At 53.1% G+C, this 15,532-nt stretch overlaps 6 protein-coding genes across 6 annotated transcripts; 3 read left to right on the top strand and 3 right to left on the bottom strand.

The window, feature by feature from the left end:
- On the top strand, positions 1-806 carry J4E78_008009 (uncharacterized protein; the record flags this gene model as incomplete). Its single annotated transcript, XM_049368612.1, has 3 exons — positions 1-5; positions 52-466; positions 516-806. The coding sequence occupies 3 exons, from the start codon at positions 1-3 to the stop codon at positions 804-806; spliced, it is 711 nt and encodes a 236-aa protein (XP_049219577.1).
- Positions 807-1,375: 569 nt separating this feature from the next.
- On the top strand, positions 1,376-2,778 carry J4E78_008010 (uncharacterized protein; the record flags this gene model as incomplete). Its single annotated transcript, XM_049368613.1, has 3 exons — positions 1,376-1,652; positions 1,711-2,253; positions 2,309-2,778. The coding sequence occupies 3 exons, from the start codon at positions 1,376-1,378 to the stop codon at positions 2,776-2,778; spliced, it is 1,290 nt and encodes a 429-aa protein (XP_049219578.1).
- A 775-nt stretch (positions 2,779-3,553) lies between these two features.
- On the bottom strand, positions 3,554-5,436 carry J4E78_008011 (uncharacterized protein; the record flags this gene model as incomplete). Its single annotated transcript, XM_049368614.1, has 5 exons — positions 3,554-3,753; positions 3,868-4,477; positions 4,499-4,720; positions 5,027-5,247; positions 5,433-5,436. The coding sequence occupies 5 exons, from the start codon at positions 5,434-5,436 to the stop codon at positions 3,554-3,556; spliced, it is 1,257 nt and encodes a 418-aa protein (XP_049219579.1).
- A 504-nt stretch (positions 5,437-5,940) lies between these two features.
- J4E78_008012 (uncharacterized protein) lies at positions 5,941-7,804 on the bottom strand (the record flags this gene model as incomplete). The annotated part of the gene is made up of 2 exons (XM_049368615.1): positions 5,941-7,701; positions 7,766-7,804. The coding sequence occupies 2 exons, from the start codon at positions 7,802-7,804 to the stop codon at positions 5,941-5,943; spliced, it is 1,800 nt and encodes a 599-aa protein (XP_049219580.1).
- Positions 7,805-11,476: 3,672 nt separating this feature from the next.
- On the top strand, positions 11,477-13,411 carry J4E78_008013 (uncharacterized protein; the record flags this gene model as incomplete). Its single annotated transcript, XM_049368616.1, has 4 exons — positions 11,477-11,567; positions 11,617-11,819; positions 11,874-12,192; positions 12,243-13,411. 4 exons carry the CDS (start codon positions 11,477-11,479, stop codon positions 13,409-13,411), a joined length of 1,782 nt encoding a protein of 593 aa, XP_049219581.1.
- A 93-nt stretch (positions 13,412-13,504) lies between these two features.
- J4E78_008014 (uncharacterized protein) lies at positions 13,505-15,058 on the bottom strand (the record flags this gene model as incomplete). The annotated part of the gene is made up of 3 exons (XM_049368617.1): positions 13,505-13,991; positions 14,043-14,511; positions 14,560-15,058. 3 exons carry the CDS (start codon positions 15,056-15,058, stop codon positions 13,505-13,507), a joined length of 1,455 nt encoding a protein of 484 aa, XP_049219582.1.
- Positions 15,059-15,532: the final 474 nt, after the last annotated feature.

A 15,532-nucleotide genomic window follows, 5' to 3' on the forward strand; every position in this document is an offset into this window, starting at 1 on the left:
ATGTCGTGCATGATCGACCCGAAGCCGAACTTAGCTGACAACTTAAATCAGACTACCTTCGCATGTCTCCATGGAATCGGCTGCGCTTCTGGAGCCTCTTTCTGTTGCGATCCATGCAACAAGAAGAGCCCAGATCGAGCAGGGTGACACGGCCATTGTTTTTGGCGCAGGCACAGTCGGCCTTCTGACAGCTGCGATGGCCAAGGTGTCTGGCGCCACAACCGTTGTCATCGCAGACATCGACTATGGGCGAATCAACTACGCCTTGGCGAACGGCTTCGCCCACAAGGGCTACATCGTGACCCCACAAAAGCATGGTAACGAGACCGCTGAGAAGTTCGCCGTAGCCAAGGAGTTGGCTGCCGATGTTATGCAAATTGCATCCCAGAACGAACCAGACTTTGAAGGTGCTGATGTCACCTTTGACTGTACCGGAAAGGAAATCTGCATGCAAGCTGGACTATATGTAAGTCTCTTTGGGAAAGAATCGCAAATCTGGTCCTAATTTCTCATAGGCGACAAGGCCGGGCGGCAAGCTCATCATGGTCGGAATGGGTACGCCAGTTCAGACACTACCCATGTCAGCATCTCATCTGAAAGAGGTCGACATCATTGGCATCTTCCGCTACGCCAACACCTACCCCACTGGTATCAAGATCTTGTCTGCCGGTGTACTTCCGAGTCTTGACAACATGATCACTCACAGGTTCCATGGATTGACGTCGACAAAGGAAGCTTTCGAGCTCGCGGGCAAGACTGTCGACAAAGACGGCAAGCTTGTTCTGAAAGTCCTCGTCGAGATGTAAAGAAGCGAACGGCCCAGGAAACCACTAATATGTACTTTGAATTGTGTGGCATTCATAAAGACATGATAGAAACGACATAGAGAGATCGTCCGAAGGGCGGCGACCGCGGTCAGGCGTTTTGAAAGTCTGGAGCAAGACTAAGATACCATTCGCTTTTGGGTTGGGTTGGATTTGGAGTTATGGGGTGTATTTGGCGATTGACGCAAAGATCTGGAGGCTAGGTCCGACCATGAATGATAATGCCATAATCGTACTCCGATGATAAATACTCGCTCCGGTTCGTGATCCTTGATTCTGAAGTCTGAGAAAGAGGAGTGTAGTGAAACCTGGAGGATGATGAATCATTCCCAAGGAAAGCGCGTCGCGCTGCAGTCGCGTTGACACTAGCGCCGAACGGGTAGCGCCTTGGCACAACCCCACGAATTGTGGCAGCTGCAGCCTAAGCAAGCTCCCCACCAAGACCATATCATTGCAATTGCCTTGCTGCTCGACTACCACTCCGACCTCCTACCACGATCTCGACCATCGTGAATCTCCCGGACGCGACACCGAACTACACTGCAGCAAACATGGCCGAATCATCAGGAAATCCACTCGTTTCGACCACCCGCGCCTCTGACGCAAGTCCAACAGTACAACTTCACCCGCTGGTACTCCTCACAATAACAGACTGCGTAACACGGCACACATTACGACAGCAGACAGGACCAGTAGTCGGAGCTATACTAGGCGCGCAAGATGGTCAGAATATCACGATGGAGCTTGCTTTCCAAGCAAAGCTCCTGCCAAACCAAGACGGAGAGACAGTACTAGACGACGAGTGGTTCAGCAAGCGTATCGAAGACTGTAAGTTCCCGTCTATACCTTATATCTCGACATCTGAATGAAGCTAACCGGAGTGTAGTCAAGGACGTACACAAGGAGCCACAATTAGACATTGTAGGCTGGTTTACCCTCGGTCCCGCCTCCGGTCCAGAACCCCACATCCTGCCTATCCATTCGCGCATATCCGAAGTCTACACCGAGTCTCCGCTACTCGTACTCTTCCACCCAGAAAATGCTTTCTCCAAAGAAACCGCTGCCGGAAAGCTGCCTCTCACCGTCTACGAGTCCTTGTCCGTCAACACAACGAGCGATCCGAATGATAAGGCTATGGATATCGACGGGGCTGTACAGGCGAAGTCAACCAAGTTCAGAGAGCTAGTCTACTCGATTGAGACTGGCGAAGCGGAAATGATCTCTGTCGATTTCGTCGCGCGGGGTGGTGGCAACGCTACTGCAGTGGAAGGCACAGCAAATGTGGCCGGTGCAGCGCCAGAGCCCTCAAGAACCGATGAGGTTACTGGGAAGCGGAATACACGAGGAAAGCAAAAGGAGAAGGAGAAGGAGAAAGAAAAGGATGCGCCCATCGACGAGTCGGTTATCTTGAATGCAGACGACGAAGAAGGTAGGTTCAGCCGCCAAAAGCTTTACTTGGTACAGACATACTAACCTTCGTCCAGTTCTCTCTTCGCTTACAGCCAAGATGAACGCCATTCGCATGCTCAGCCGACGAATCATGCTCCTGCGCGCATACATCGACTCGCTCCCAGCATCGTACCTTTCCGACCCGTCCCTACCAGTCAACGCCGCGCCAGACGCGCAACATCCCCTACCTCTAGACCACTCCATTCTCCGCAGTGTATCCGCCATGCTCGCCCGCCTGAATATCCTCGGTCCGCCAGACTCAGCCGCTTTCTCGCTCGAGTCCCAGCAAGAAGCATCGGATGTGCAACTAGTCAACCTGCTATCATCCATTACAAACTCCGTCTCTCTAGCGAAGGATCTCGGCCGGAAGAGCTCCATCGTCGAACATGCCAAGACCCAGGGCAAGAACCGCATGGGCGGGTATGGCGGAGGTGGCAACTACGGCGGCGACGCCAACTTCTTCAACACTGTCATGAGCGGAGATTCTGGTGGCGACAGGTGGTGATCCCTGTCGATCCACCAGCATGAATGAACGGGTACGTTGGAGTCCGTATTAGTCTAGAAACGAATATCCTGAGCTAATCCAGACTTCTAGGTTATTTACGCTGCTGATGGTGCTCTAGATCGGCAAGGCGACGGAGCGTATGCGCGATGACTGACGGCCGTCATCCCCATGCACTGTTCGATCCAGACGATATTCCCGACGAATTTGACTGGGACTTCGTCAACCAATGGTATCATGCCGTGTTCGCGATTCTCAGCATGGGGCCAGCTTATCTGCTCTTGTTTATAGTGAGCCCGATCATGTTCCCACTAATTATACTGGGGCTATGTTACTGGACAGGATGGGGGATGTATCGGATCGTACGCAGATTGGGTCTGGCGACCTTGCACATGCTGGGGGCTGTTTTACACGCTTTACGTGATCTGATGCGTTTAGCTCAGCGATGAGATTTATGCATAGCGTTCGGCGCATGAGTGGGATTGGATAGACATGGCTATGAATGGCAGTGCGTAATGGACCTGCCGGTATATGAGTAATGAAGAAAGGTACATCCATTCACACCGATATCCAGAGCTTTGTGGCGCCTTGATCAAGGGAAATTCTGACACCCTGAAGCCTACATTGACGCTAGAGGTTTCTGATCTGCTTGTTTTGTCCTGATGTAGGCTGCAGATCTGTTCAGTATGAGGTGCCAATAAAACATGGTCTACCATGTGCTGATTTGTGAACGCCTTCAACTCCCAATGCATCGGCCCTTGACGACCTCTACAAACTCTTATTGAAACCACCCGTTGCCTCCTCCTCCTCCACCACCACCTGCCCTCACCATCTGGGGTTCAGCAATAAACCTCCCCTCTGGTCCTTCGAACGCCCTCGCCTCCCACCGCGAAACAAGGAGCGAGTCACTGTAGTACTTGTGTTTGTTAGCATCTTCTTGGAGCCGCTTCTTGAGAAACTTGCGTTGTTTGTTGTAAGCTGTGCGTGTTGAGTTGGGACTTGGTGGTGTTGTTGGCCGAATAGGCGTTGATGGTGGAGTATGGGCGTCTGAGGAACCATCTACCCACATGTGAGGTGACGTGGTCGGCGTACAAGGGGTCGAGGGGGCTGGCGTGTCGTGAGATATGTTGAGGCTGCGAAGGATCACGTTCAGATCGTCTATCCTGGAGTCTGATTGTCTTTGTGGCTCCTTGGACTCATTAACGACAACCCAGAATGCGTCGATCATGATTTTTCTCTGCTCCTCTGCATGTTTTTGTTCCATACTGAGACCATCCATGCTGATTTTCGAAAGCTTGGAGGATGCCGAGGCTTCCGGCCCCCATGCGATGAGATCGTTGTCGCCGATCTGTGACGTAGTGTTCTCTTCTTGAGATCCAGCAATCATAGGCGCTCCGCCCTTCTCATTGTCGCTGTCGTTGACGTTATCGTTGTTGTCCCAACTCCATCCGTTCTGGTCGAAGTCTAGATCTCCGGCCGCAGATTCCATTTCTTCTGGCGAGAAGTGATTGAGTATCCAGCTTCCGTCATCATCGTCGAGAGGATGTGAGTAATCGGTATTGACTGGATGGATTGGGTCGGTGCTCGCAATGTAGTCGCCATCATAGTCATTCTCATCCATTTCCGTCCAGTCTTTCAAATGCTTCTTAGGATCGACAACGTCTTCTGGTCGCACTTCCTGGGCCAGGGGCGAGCGAGCCGTCTGATGATATGTAATGCTTACCCGCGCCACGCTTTTCTTAAAAGCGTGTGAGGGTATCTGCATGTTACGTGCATCCCACGAAGCTACATAGTACTGCTCTTCAAGCTCCTTGACTAGAGTAGTGATGTCCTCCACTCCATACATCCGCTTCTCGATTAATTTGATTAAGAATGCTCTCGCCCGCCCTAGCTTTGACTCCCACTCGCTCTCCCACAATTTGTGCTCGCACGGACTGCAGTCGGTCTGAAAATATATAGTGAGGAAGGATTCGGCAGTACAAGCAGCTCGAATGCTGGTTCTCGTCATCTTGTGTTTCGTACCCTTGCAGCGCGACCTTCGTAGACGTAGTAGGTGCTGGCATTTGAAGAAGAAGTGAATGACGTTGCACATGGTCGGCAAGTATTGTGACTAAAGATGGAGTCCTGACTTCGTGTACGAACGAGTCGAGTTGGAGATCCTTGTGGATGTATCGTTCAGAACGGCATAATGATATAGACGTCTCGGCGGGAAAAATAGAACTTGCACAGCTCGGTGTTAGCTTCCTTGCACGATCATGTTGGAGGCATAGCTCTCACAGAGTCGGTCGTAATATGTCGTCGAGTTCAACGGGTGCTGCACAGAGACGGTGTATGTGATGCGCCGCCGATCCCGAAGCAAGTAGTTTGCAGTGGCCACTTGATCGTGGTAGGTGCATTCGGAATCGAGAGTAGGTACCGTCGGAACCTCCACAGGAAAGCTCGTTGTGTACTCAATCGCTAGTCGGTCTGCGTCTACAGTCGTGTGATGTTGCTATGAGGCAGGCGGTCAGTCGTATAGTGTTGCCATAGCTACCACTCAGACACCTCACCTACGTGTACCTCGAATTGATGTGGAAAAGCGGGGACCTTCAGGTAAAGCTGAGGGCGTTGCTGACATGCAGTCAGTCGCTGTCGCGAAGTGACGCCGGCTTCCATACCCATGTTGACGGCCAGTAGGATGTAGTGCGCACATGAGGCTGGAGATAGACGCTTGCTTAGTTGTTGAACGCGGGTAGGTGTCCAGATTGTAGTCATGGAAGGAGCACCCAGTCTGACGCGACACATCATTGCGCAGTCACGTGTATAGCGCCAACCGACAACTTGGCCTCTTTTCATGCCTAATATGGAGCGCGGACGTCATGCAATTCTGACACTGCAAGCATCGGAATCATGTACTGACTGTGAAAAAACACCAGAAATCTCATTCTATTACCACAATCCTATACCATTATGCAAGAAGAAAAGAAAATGCATCATACTGATGACGGCGCAGCCGCATATACAACTCCCTAAGAAAACCCCGAGAAGAAATGAAAAGTGGCGTTGCGTCGTTGCACATTACGCGTGAGCGTCATTACTTGTATACAAATATCCCAATTGGGCATATGACCCATCCAAAACGGAAGGTACGACCCTGACTGAGACCCTGACGGCGGAGAAGGGAGATCAGTAGCGCACCACGGGTGACGCGCTCGTGCTGCCGTCCTGCACCATAACACCTTCCCTGACACCCTCCTTCTCCATCTTGTGCATCCAATCCTCTTTCTTGTCCTTCTTGTGCATCCATCCGCTGAAGATCTTCTTCAGTTTGGACTTTTGCTCTTCCCGGCCTGGGGTCTTGGGCTCGTTGGAGAGGGTCTTCCGGGCCGTGGTATCCAAACTCATCTTACGAGAGAAGGTGGACGCCTCGGCACTCTGGTTGCTGGCAGAGTTGCTATCTCCACTTCGTTGGCGAGTGTGGTTGCTGGAGCCTACTTCGAGGCGCTGGTCTAGATTACTAGTAGAGGACCAGCCAGTCATCGTGTTTCCGGGGTGTGTTGGGCTACCTGGATTGGTCCTTGTGGGCTGTGGGATGGCCTTGGTCTCCTGTTTGCGAGACGATTTCCGGGCAGGGAACGAATCGTTGAATTGCATGGCCAACGTATCAGATCCGCTCTTCCTGTGTTTCTTCGCGGCGGGAGAACGCTCCTGGTGCTGTTCTTGCGAGCGCATCATGCTTGCAATGTGTGTTGCGGCGGTCGGCGATGTGGGAGATTTCATCGATACTGTTATTTCCTCCTGAGGAGATTCTTGGTGGTCCTTCCATGTGTCCAGACCTGGTAGTGGGGGTAGCTCTCTGTTCAAGTTGAGGCCGTTGGACTCTGACTTCCTGGGCTGAGCTTCCTCCGGTTTTCCTTTCGAGGTTCCTGGTCTGCTGTTGCTTCTTGAACTCAAGCGGCGGGGTATGCCCCAGCTACGCCATCCTGAATTCGAGCCACTGCGTGAGAGACCCTGGTCGTCGTTGTCGGCTGCTGGACGAAGAGACTCTTTGGACTGCGCACGGCTCAGAGCCCGACTGCGAGAGCCTGGGAAGATGTATTCTTTAACGCTTTCCTTGACACTGGCAGCACGACTGGGTGGTCGGACTGAAGTCGATGAGCGGCCACGGTGGCCCTCTGATGCTTCTTGCTGCCGCTTCTTCTCCAGCTCTCGACGCATCCATTCTGCGGCTTGTGCGTCTGCAACTGCTGCTGGGTTATCAGATTGGTGGGATAGGCGGTTCATGCTCCTGCTGTAGGGTAAAGATGCTGAGGTGGGCACTGACGACGACATCTTGGCGTTGGCGAGTGTAGATGTGACTGCTACGGGAAGGGTCACGTCTTCGTCCGAGTCATTGTGGAAGACGTTCGATCGCGGTACGTCCATAGAAGTCTTGCCGTATGACCTCAGCTTCTCCTCCCTCTCTGCGTCCCGTTCGTCAAGCCATCCGAAGTCAGCTCGCTTGCGACTGCTATTCGCGCGTGCAGGCATGTCTCCGTAGGTCCTTGCTCTAATCTCCTGGTCCGCCTTCGTGCGTGATCGCGTCTTGGTGCTGGGTTTACGCATCATGAATGACGTCGAGGTCGCTGCCAGCTCTGGAGGCGCGCCAGTGGGCATGCGGACAGCGACCTCAGTGGCCTGTGGTTTAGTCTCCTTCCGTCGGCCGAGGCCACCAAAGTCGAGCTTGGGGTCGGTGTTCTCCATGCCATGGTCGGACGGCTTGAAGTTCTGCAGGATTTCGCGACATGCTAGGCGCAGTTCCAGATCGGTATGTTCGTCGAGGACGCGGCGGTTGATGTAGGGCGATTGGTCGCATATGCTGTCTTTGGAGGTATGTCTCTTGTGTGACGAAGAGGGAGTCGGGTCCGGCGCGGGCTTGTCGGAGAGGTCTGGCTTGGAGGCAATCTTCTACATTGGCGGTGAGTTACTGTTGGGATGCGACTGCAGACAAAGGACTGGGGATGGAACGTACGACTGGCGCCAGATTGAAGGAAAACTTGCGTTGCTTCATGATTGATTAGAGTATGCTATATTAGGCCGAAGGCAGTATTTCGAGTAGAGTGCGGCTGCAGAACGTGTATATGTGCTGCAAGTGCGCGACGAGGAAATGGGTGCGCGCGCGGGAAGCCGGTAGAGTATGGTCGGCTAGGAATGGCTAGGCAAAGCTACTGGCGACTACTGCAAGCATGGGGGACCTGGGAGGATATGACGGAAGAATCGTGGTGATGCGCCGTGGGTTGGCCTGCATCGAATAGTGCAGTGCAGCGGGGCCAGGAGGGAAGAACTCCCAGGAAGTACGGGACAGGACGATAGGTATACTGCGCGTCGTGGTGTGCGCCGGCCCGACCAGGAGGTGTTGGAGTTTCAGAGTGGCAGCTAGCATTAGACAGGACGCAGCCGACCACCAGCCTGGAGTCTCGATGCCTCGTAGAATGATAAAGCAGCCAATCAGCCGAGTGGGCGCCTGAAGCCTCGACAGCGGCCAAATCTGCCACTCGTCAATCAAACCCTCTGTCGCCCACCCGCACGCGCCTCCTGAAGACGCCCAACAGCCACAGCCCGCCATGACCTGCCCTCGCAGTCCCTCCAGCCAGCCCTGGACATCGGCGGAAGGAGCGATCGTGTGCCCCTTCCCAGCAGAACCAGACTATCGAAACTTAGCGGCGCTGCGGCCCCACGAATAGCAGCCAAGAAGGGCCGCGGACATGAGCTCGATCCGGCGACCGCATTCCAGATCTCCATACACACGACCGCACTCCATTAAACACGAAGATGCTCCTTTTGCGCCCTGGCCTGCACTCAGCACGCCAATCGCGCTGCGTCCTTTGCTGACATTTTCCTGGCCCAGCGAACGACGGTTGGACATGCGGGGGCGAGTTTCACATCGTAAAACATTCGCCATTCACCCACCACTGCTGCCATGTCCACCGCTGCAATACTGTCCAACCTTTAATAGCAGGGGAGAGAGAAGCTTCCGCCGGCGAGAAGAAACTTCTGTCTGCCGACCCTGGCTGGAAACTTCCGTGAGAATATCCTGGGAATAACCCGACGGGCTATTGCTGTGTTGCCGTAGCGCACTGGCTTCAGGACAGGCCTCTAAACGGTCGCTTCATCCCTCCATTCCTTCTGCGTGAGCCCCCTCATCGTCATGGCATGCGTCATCCAAGCATTTCGTTTTGCGTTTCAGTGCTCCGTTATCATCCACGCTCAACCAAGCTCCAAGTTGCTCAGCCGTCTGGTTTGTGTGCGGGTCCCCTCTATGAAGTGCGTCGGCTAAAACTACCAATACTCGCCGCCCAAGCTACCACAAGATTCGCTCAACTCTCACAAACCCTCGCGGCCTTGTCACTCGCTAGGCGCGCAGATCGCAGATCGCAGGTCCACCTGTTATTGTCGCTAGGGACGGCATCGTGCGACCATGGTGCGAGATCAAAATAAGTCAACACTTAACCACTGCATCGGGTGGGTACATGAGCCTTCAATACCCTAGGCCGGCACCATGCAACGGCCTCACTACCAGTGGGTAAGCACTGCGCGGACACGAATTTCTTCAGCAAGGCTCATTTGATGCCTGGTGCGAGACGTCTAAGCATGCGACTACTGCTGCACGCTTTTCATCACGCACACAATCACGATTCGCGTCAACATTGCCTGAGTCTTGGTGTAAAACTTTCGATTCGACGAAATTGCGCGGCGATCCCAGTGGTGTTGAAAGTTATTACTGCTGAGTGCATGCTTGCCTTGCTGGTATCCAAGCGATCGAGACTGTTCGAAACAAAGAGCCGCCGCGAAACTTTGGAAGTCCGGCATTGCGACGCCTCCAGAGCATGATTGACCGGCATACGTAGTCGCTGACCAAATTCATCTCGCGCAGCCCCTATGCCTTAGTGAGCGGCCCCTCCCGTTGACATCAATCGCACACATTACAACCTTGGAATCTTGTAAAAGGTTCACGGAGGTCCCGGCAACGCCTCAACTTGTAACACTCATCTCAACAGTGATCTCACTGTAGCAAGCTTTCGAGCTTGGACTGTTGGCTTTTGGCGATGGTTATAGCTTCCACGTCAACTGACGAAGTCAGAGTCACCAAAAGCTATGGCGTCAACAGCGCATACTCACACGACTGCAATGAATCAATAATGCATCGCACTGATGGATTGATGTCCATGGGCTTTACACGCCATCAGAAATGAAGAGCTCTAATTTGCACACATCGGGAGCATCAAACTCGAAAACTCCAAGAAACCCAACGAGTACGGGAGCCACCGTCGTTCAGTACTCTGTCCTCCTGTACCTTGCACTCAAGCACATTCTACACGACGATCCGCGGCACCTTCAATACAGCGAGAAAGTCAAGCAAAGTCGATACTTGGCTGCAAGCACCGAACACAGTCGAACACCTTCCGCCAAATCAAGACAGGAGCGCGAAGCACAACCTCAGAACGGTACAAAAAGCGAAGACACCCCTGGCGCAGGATATGACCTTTCGAAAGACAGGCAAGCGACGGCGCTCGACAAGCCCTCCTGTCGACCAAATACACAGAGACGGCGCATTCCCCAAGCTGATCATGCTTGCCTAACCGAGACTAAGCCCAGAGACCCGAGACTACATGTCTCCAAGACAGAAATGAGCGAGGCATGGGCTCGAATGCGCGCAGTTTCTAGGTCACCAGAGAGCTCTGTCGGCCCGCACTCAAGAGGGGACAAAGGGAAGCAGCGAGAAAAGAACGTACGATGGGGCGTGGTGCAGACCCACCAGTTCGAGTCGGATGATGAAGCACGTGGCAGAGAGCTTTCCTCACGAAAGAGTCTTGTAGAAGGGGCGTCAGAGAGAGAGATGCAGGCCAGACGCGATCATCGAGCGTCTGGCGCGGCAGAAGGAGATCGCGGTCGCAGGAACCTACGGAGGAAAGAAGCGAATAGACTGAGCAATTCATACACCAATTAGTTCTTATACCAAATCTAAGTCCCTTTTTTTTTGTCCACGCCACGCTACATCTCTTAGACAAGGTGGCGGCGGTCTGGGTGACAATAATGTGGTAAATTAGTCAAGGCAAACAATCCAAAAGTAATAGCCAACGCGACTCGCCAGGCTTGCACTCCCATCACTTAGCTTTGAACGTTAAATCAAATGAGTCGATCTGGTCGACTCGACAGTGGCGTGGCTGCTGTCCCAAAAGCGTTAGAGCTGCCGGCTAGCCCTTTCCCCACACTCAGTCGTACCATCCTTGTCAACCGCCACTCATCCCCGCCCTGCGTTACGCCCGTAATGCTCCCTCATGGGCTGAACGAGGCTTACAGAAGCATCAAGCTATACGGCCGTAATGGTATCATGAATTCACACTCACCCTGGGCAGTGTGACGACTGCACGCGTGAATCAGGCCGATATTGTACTACCTCGGGACAGGATGCTCGGGTATGTGGTCACTGAGGGGGAGGGGACGCGAACTACTTCGGACCCGGTAGCTATCGACGCGATCATTCGCTGGATGGCAATGATGGTACTACACCATGCCATATGATCGTCGGCAAGAAGCCCCTGCGGCGGGTTCTTGGGGTAGGCTTTATCTCGTGGCTCCACTCGTCCGCTCGCCCTTCTCAAATGTTTCTACATCCAATCCGTTTCTGCCATTAAACACTCCCTTCTAGCACAGACCCTTGAGAGAAGTCACCTCCAGCGAGATGGGAGGATCGCAGCCATGGCCACAGGTTCCGGTCGGAAACAAGGACCACACTGATGCTGCAGTTGTTATTATCGGAGCGGGTATCTCTGGTAAGTACTTCAATGACGATCTAACTTCCATCATGCTAACATCATCGAGGAATGTGTATGGCGATTGACCTCATCAAGCGAAACCAATGTCACAACTTCATCATCGTGGAGAAGAGCTCTAGTGTCGGCGGCACATGGCATGACAACAAGTACCCCGGGTGCTGTTGCGATGTCTGGAGTATGCTATACAGTTATTCCTTCGAGCAAAATCCAGATTGGACCAGAGAGTATCCCGGACAAGAGGAGATACTTGTACGTCTTTCTCTCATATTTACCTCATATTACAAACACTAACGTTTGCTGCAGGATTATCTCCGCAACGTAGCCCGCAAGTACAACCTGTACAAATACATTCGTTTCAACACATCTGTCGAAGCCGCAACGTGGGACGACTCGAACAACCGCTGGAAGGTCGACGTGAACGTGACTGGCGGCAAAGATGCAGAGTTCAACCCCGCCTACAGCATTGAGTGCGACTTTCTGGTCTCAGCTGTCGGTCAGCTCAACCAGCCACAATACCCCGATATCGAGGGTTTAGAGAACTTCAAGGGCAAGATCATGCATTCAGCGCGCTGGGACTGGAGTCACAGACTTGAAGGCAGGAGTGTGGGCATCATCGGCAACGGTACGCGCAATAGCAATTATTTGGAAAAATGAACACTGACAAAGACACAGGTGCTACGGCTGCTCAGATCATCCCAGAGATCTTACCGCAAACCTCTTCGCTGACCATCTACCAACGATCCCCGAACTGGGTCATCCCGCGTCTCGACGGCCCCGTCAGCGCTCTCAAACGTGCCGTACTGCGCTACCTACCTCCAGTTCGATGGCGCATACGCAGTTCTATGATGGATTTCCGGGAGTCCTTCCACGACGCCGTCACGGATAGCAAGAGCGAGTTCGCAGAAGTGATTCGGAGCAGTTGCATGGAGATGATGAAGACACAAATCCCCGACCAGCCTTCACTGTGGGAGAAACTCACACCAAACTACAGCCCAGGTTGCAAACGGGTCATCATATCTGACGACTACTACCCCGCCGTAGCCAATCCCAAGACAACGCTTGAAACAAACAAAATCCGTCGCATCACAGAAACCGGCATTGAACTGGAAGACGGCACCCACCACGAGCACGACACCATCGTCCTCGCAACCGGCTTCCGTACAGTCGAATTCCTCCACCCCATCAAAGTAACCGGAGCTAATTCGCGCCCCTTGGCAGACATCTGGTCTTCCGGTGCTACAGCCCTCTATGGCACTACCATTCCCTCTCTCCCCAACTTCGGTCTTTTCTACGGCCCCAACACAAACCTAGGTCACAACTCCATCATCTTGATGATCGAAGCACAGTCTCGCTACCTCAACACCCTCGTTTCCGCCGTCCTCGATGCGCGAAACCGCGGTCAAAGAATGGGGATCATGCCCAAAGAAGACAGGACACATGAGTGGAATGAAGGTATTCAGCAGATTTTGAAGAACAGCAGTTTCGCCGACCCGAACTGTATGTCGTGGTATAAGAATAAGGAGGGGCGGATTACCAACAACTGGTCCGGGACGGTCGTCGAGTACCAGGAGCAGCTTTCCAAGATTGATTGGGAGGATTTCGAGACGACGGCTACTACTGATGAGGGAGAGAAGGAGGCGAGTGCAACTGCTACTGGCGGTGTTAGTGCGAGTAAAGTTGTTTTCGGGACGGGGAAGCAGGAGACGAAGATTGGTAGGGTGCGCGAAGAGACGCTGGTGAGCAACACTACATTGGTACTCGGGACGTTGAGTGCGGTTGCTGCGGGTGCAGCGTGGGTCTATCGGGGTAAGCTGCCTAAGAGACTTGGGCTGCGGACCTGAGAGCGCGATCTGAAATGTATTTGCTATATACAAATAATATCAGAGTAACATGCGCGATATGGAATTGCCTTATTGATCCAACCTGTCATCACCTCAAAATCCCTGCCTCTCCCTCCACTTCCCCTCCCAACCCTCGAACCAAGGACTCTCATCTAGAGTCTGGGGTTCCCAGTCCTCACTCACCAACCCCTTCTCAACCTGTTCTCTGTGCCACTCCTCCAACTTCGGCTTGACAACATGCTCAACATGCCACGTTCCCTTATACTCCATCAACTCCTTCTTGCCCTCATTCAGCACCTTGAGCAATAACCCTGGCACACATTTCTCCTCTCTAAACTCCTCGATCGGGGTAAACAGCGCTTTGAAGTTGAACACGACGGCACCTGACAGTGGGAGTCTGCGCAACGTCTGCCAGTCTACGCGGAGGTGGATGCGGGATACAGGGAGTTCAGAGGCGGGAAGTTGTTGCTTGCGGACGGCCTCGTGGGGGTCACCGGGGGGCATGTAGAGGGGTGTGTCGATTTCTAGGCCCCAGGAGCCGCGTTGGATGGGTTTGTCTGTCGGCTTTTTGGCGAAGTATCTGTGGTATTGGGGTTAGCATGAGACAGTGGGGAGTGGGGAGGTGACGTACCTGTCCATGGAGAACTGCATCTTTTCCTTGTAGTCTGGAATGGGTTTGTGTATATCGGCAAGTTCGAGACCGATCTTCGAGCCTACGTTCCAACCTAGCGCACTGCATATGATGCCTGCTCGAAATACGTAGAGTCCTGTCTTCTCGTTTCGTAGCATGATGGCGAAGTCTTCGGGGATGTTGTTCAGGAGAACGTGCAAGGGTGGCGTGGTGGTGAGATCGGTGTCTGTATTCAATATGCCATTGTGAAATGTCTTGTTGTTCGCCGACAAGTGGAAGCAATGTGGGTACCTGGCGCACACGAATTGCAGTACCATCTCCATGAGTTCTTTGCAAGCAAGCTCCGAGCCTGGTAGAGCTTGGAGGACTGCTTCGCCGTGCTTTGCGAATAGAGATTGCCGTTGCCTAATTCGCTCTTCGTATGTGTTCTCGAGCTCGATCCACCAGTCAGGTTGCAGCTTGGTGATTGCTATCCATGATCAGTATGGGACTGGGTGCAGCTATCAATACTACTCACACATGGTTTGATGGTAAGACCAGCGAAACGGTCTATATGGCCGAGGCAGTGCCTTTTTGATGTCGAATTCTGGGTACGGGTCCGGTAGAGGTACGCCGCTGAGTGTAGCGTAGTCTGGGAAATCACCGAGGGCTCTGATCTCCTTTACAGAAAAGCCACATGGGAGATACGTAGAGTCATCAGCATCCAGATATGATGCTTCCATCGGTAAGACATTCTTCTGCCAGTCTGGCGACAGGTCTTCGATCTTTTCTGTCTTCGCGTCAACCAAGGCGCCTCGTCGTGATGGTGGGAAAGTGCTGGCGTGATCAATCGGGGAAATGGACGCTGCCCTCTTCTCTGGAGAAAAAGACCTTGGAGGAGTCTTTGCGCCTGATACCCTTCGTCCGCCGCTACGAAGCCGTTGTATGATGATGTTGCGCCTTCCCCGCTTGATCAGCAGGAAGACCGAACTGAGCAGAAAAGCTGCTCCCAACAGCAATGAAAGGTTGGTAGCCATATTCAATGACCGTGAGATAATTGACAGGATAAAGATACAGAATGGCCAGCGATTGATCTGGCGCTCTGCCTTCTTCTCAATGCAAGCAGTGTGTGTCGGTGGAGATGAATGACGATGAACGCCGAGTCAACGACGGCAGCGATAGCTTAGCTTCGGAAATATTGTGGTAGTTGACAAGAGCGAGGCTTCACCCGAGACATTCTACAATCGGAAATGAGGTCTGATTGTCTTATCGTTACGATGCGGGGCGGGATGACTGCTGCATAGATGTGCGAAGCGACCTGTAAGACTACCCTAAACAGGTAATGACCGCGCCACGATTGGACGCAAGCGAACAGCACGATGATGTCTCTCATCAGAAGTATGGGCTGTAACTCCTAGGTTGGGATGGCTGTACGCATATCACTACTATGATTGTGGTGGGGCCTATCACCGTAGATCGCCCGCTGTGTAACCCAACGACCCTAACCTTGT

Source organism: Alternaria triticimaculans (genome assembly GCF_023758025.1).
Source record: "Alternaria triticimaculans strain BMP 0046 chromosome Unknown scaffold_13, whole genome shotgun sequence".
NCBI lineage: Eukaryota > Fungi > Ascomycota > Dothideomycetes > Pleosporales > Pleosporaceae > Alternaria > Alternaria triticimaculans.